This window comes from Cystoisospora suis (assembly GCF_002600585.1).
Source record: "Cystoisospora suis strain Wien I chromosome Unknown contig_3180, whole genome shotgun sequence".
In the NCBI taxonomy this organism is placed as follows: domain Eukaryota; phylum Apicomplexa; class Conoidasida; order Eucoccidiorida; family Sarcocystidae; genus Cystoisospora; species Cystoisospora suis.
In genome coordinates, this window is record NW_027155975.1 from 2,391 (window position 1) to 4,947 (window position 2,557).

The window sequence follows — 2,557 nt, forward strand, 5'->3', positions numbered from 1 at the left end:
GAAAGAAAGAAAGAAAGACACCGTGTTCTGCTTTCTGATTACATTGTCTCTAGCTCGTTGCCATGCATTTTCAAGTTCCTTCATGCTTCTTTCGAAGGACCCGGCATCCTCTGTAGAGGCAGGAGAGTTCTTCTCTTCTTCTATTTCTTTATTTTCTCTCATCGAATTCTTTGTATCTTCACGCGCCTCCCCATTCTCTTGCCGTTGGGTTTCATGATCAAGTCCCTCTTGAGACTTCGAGACATATGTATTCCAGTCTACAGACTGTCCTGCGGAGTCTCGCAACTGCGTAAAACAGCAGAGAGAGAATTCACACCATGGATTTATAGGCTGTATGTATCTGAGTGAGAAGCATATTAAAGAGAAAGGAAAGAAAGAGTGGCGATCTCACGCCCGTACTCATTCTTCAAGAGTTGTTGTAATATTACACATATGCATCTGTAGAGATGTATGAAGTGCATGGATGGGCAACACAGACGGATAGAGGCAGATCATCTACGCTTCTTGCCTGCATGGAAAAGGCGATGTGAGAAGGCTGGGACGAGGATATTTAAGCGACCCAACAAACATCTGTAGTCATCACACTGCATGCAGTGAGTGTACTATTTACTGTGTGGAAACCTGCTATGTTCTAAGTGCACATACTACACAGCGGAACTGTCTTATAGATAGAGATATGCGTATAACGAAGGGTAATCAGGACATATTCTTCGCCTTCGAGATTCTCAGAACATCGCCATTCTCGCTCCCTCACTCTCTTTCCCACCGTCATGCCTCAGCGCGAAAACCTCTCTCCTTTCCTCAGCTACTCCAGTTTCTCCTCTGTCAACACTGCCCCCCCCCTCCCTTCCTAGCCCCATCCATCTATGCAGCAAGCCCAGGAAACGGCCTTCTGCCAATACATCCCTACGAGTCATAGAGACGCGTCTATGTGTGTGAGTAGCACATACAGGAGTGCTCTTACATGTTCGAGTGAAGTGGATACCGAAGAATATACACATGGATGTTTTGTACGTCGCATGCCGTTGTCACACGACCCTCCCCCCATGAAGGCTTTAGCCTGATCACGTCTCCATCTTTGGGTGTCATCCCTGGCGACCGACTACGAAGGTGTCTGGTAACTCTATGTCCACATGTGATGTCTTAGCTGTTTGAAAGAGGCGATGGTGTGAGAAGAACCGCTTATCTCTATGTGTATTCGATAGAGAACGGGAAATCTAGAGGTGATGGTAAGACGAAAACGGATAGAGGTTGAGTAGTCCTTTGCTAGCGTACCTGACCATCCACAAGTGAGAGGTGGCCCGACGCAAGCTGACGGATGAAATGTACGAACTCAGACTGTTCCATCTTCTCTTGTCCCATAGCTTTGAGATTTTCAAGCATCTCCTGAGCTGCTCGCTGGTGAAAGGATAGGCAACACAGACAAAGAAACAAATGTGGAGAATACATCACTGAAAAGACCACCTGCATACGGAACGAAATGGACCTCCGGTCGCGTGTGTTTTGCAAGGTGACGAACCCATGTGTCCATACACAACAATCCAAATCATATGATATAGTTGTCTTCCCTAGGATCTTATGATAAGAATGAGGATGAAGAAATAAGAGCTGCAGTGTAGTTGCGAAAGCTCTACTTTACACTCAGAGTCTTTTTTGGGTTACCAAGAAGATGGCTCAGCACTTCAAGGAAGAGGGAACGTTGAAGAGCCACTGATGGATGGAATGAAGGTCTCATATGCTGTCTGCAAATGCCTCTACAGCAGCTGTCCCTAACGCACCACCTACAAGCATCTTCTTAGACTGTCTTCTGATAAACAAAGGAGACACATGGAACCCACACCACCCTTCTATGGATAATAGTGTCCTCATCTACCTCAGCAGCGTCAATCGATCAGAAAAGTCTATGGAGATGCACTACCATGTTGTGCACGTAGCTGCGTTAATACACCTGTAGCTAGCTAGCCAGCGAGCCGTAACTGCACTGATGTCACCTGGCTACAGCTGCTTCTGCCCAGGTATCACCTACCTACATCTGCACCTGCACTAACAGCAGCTAGCTGCAGCTGCGGCTATACTGAGACATGTAGACACTAACAGACCAGACCCGAGAGACAGCCATCCATTGCCTAGATGACCTTAGTGTTACGGGCTCCACCCATGACCGGATTCTACCATACTTGATCAAAGCATGGACCTTTGGAACTATCTTTGCTCTTCTCTGTCTCGGTTATAAAAGACTTCTGTTCTTCTGCCTCTTCCTTTCGCAGTCCTTCAACCTTGTTTGAAGACTGAGCTTCCCGTGGAACAGTAGGTATACCTACTGCAGCCTGTGCAAGGCTGGCCGCTTCTAACGCACGTCGTCTTTGCTGTTCTAGTTCCCTAAACGGAACAGGCATTCTCGGAAGTTCATGAAGAAGTGGCGGCGGACAATTCGGATAAGCCGTCAATGGATACAAAGGAACATCAAACGAGGGAGTGAGAGAAGCGGAGGCAGGGGCTGGGACCGTGGAGAACGGCTCTGTAGTTTTCTCTGCCAACTGAAGAAAGAAAGAAAGAA

General features: G+C 47.3%; 1 protein-coding gene across 1 annotated transcript in view; it reads right to left on the reverse strand.

Moving 5' to 3' along the window:
• Nucleotides 1-2,557, reverse strand: part of CSUI_006325 (tetratricopeptide repeat-containing protein) — a gene marked incomplete at its 3' end in the record, with an annotated part of 8,911 nt that overhangs the window by 2,147 nt on the left and 4,207 nt on the right. The window contains exons 4-6 of the mRNA XM_068066488.1: nucleotides 2,178-2,537; nucleotides 1,276-1,398; nucleotides 43-285 (exon numbers count right to left, since the gene is read on the reverse strand). Coding sequence (XP_067921535.1) covers nucleotides 43-285; nucleotides 1,276-1,398; nucleotides 2,178-2,537 — 726 coding nt within the window. The remainder of the gene's footprint in view (nucleotides 1-42; nucleotides 286-1,275; nucleotides 1,399-2,177; nucleotides 2,538-2,557) is intronic.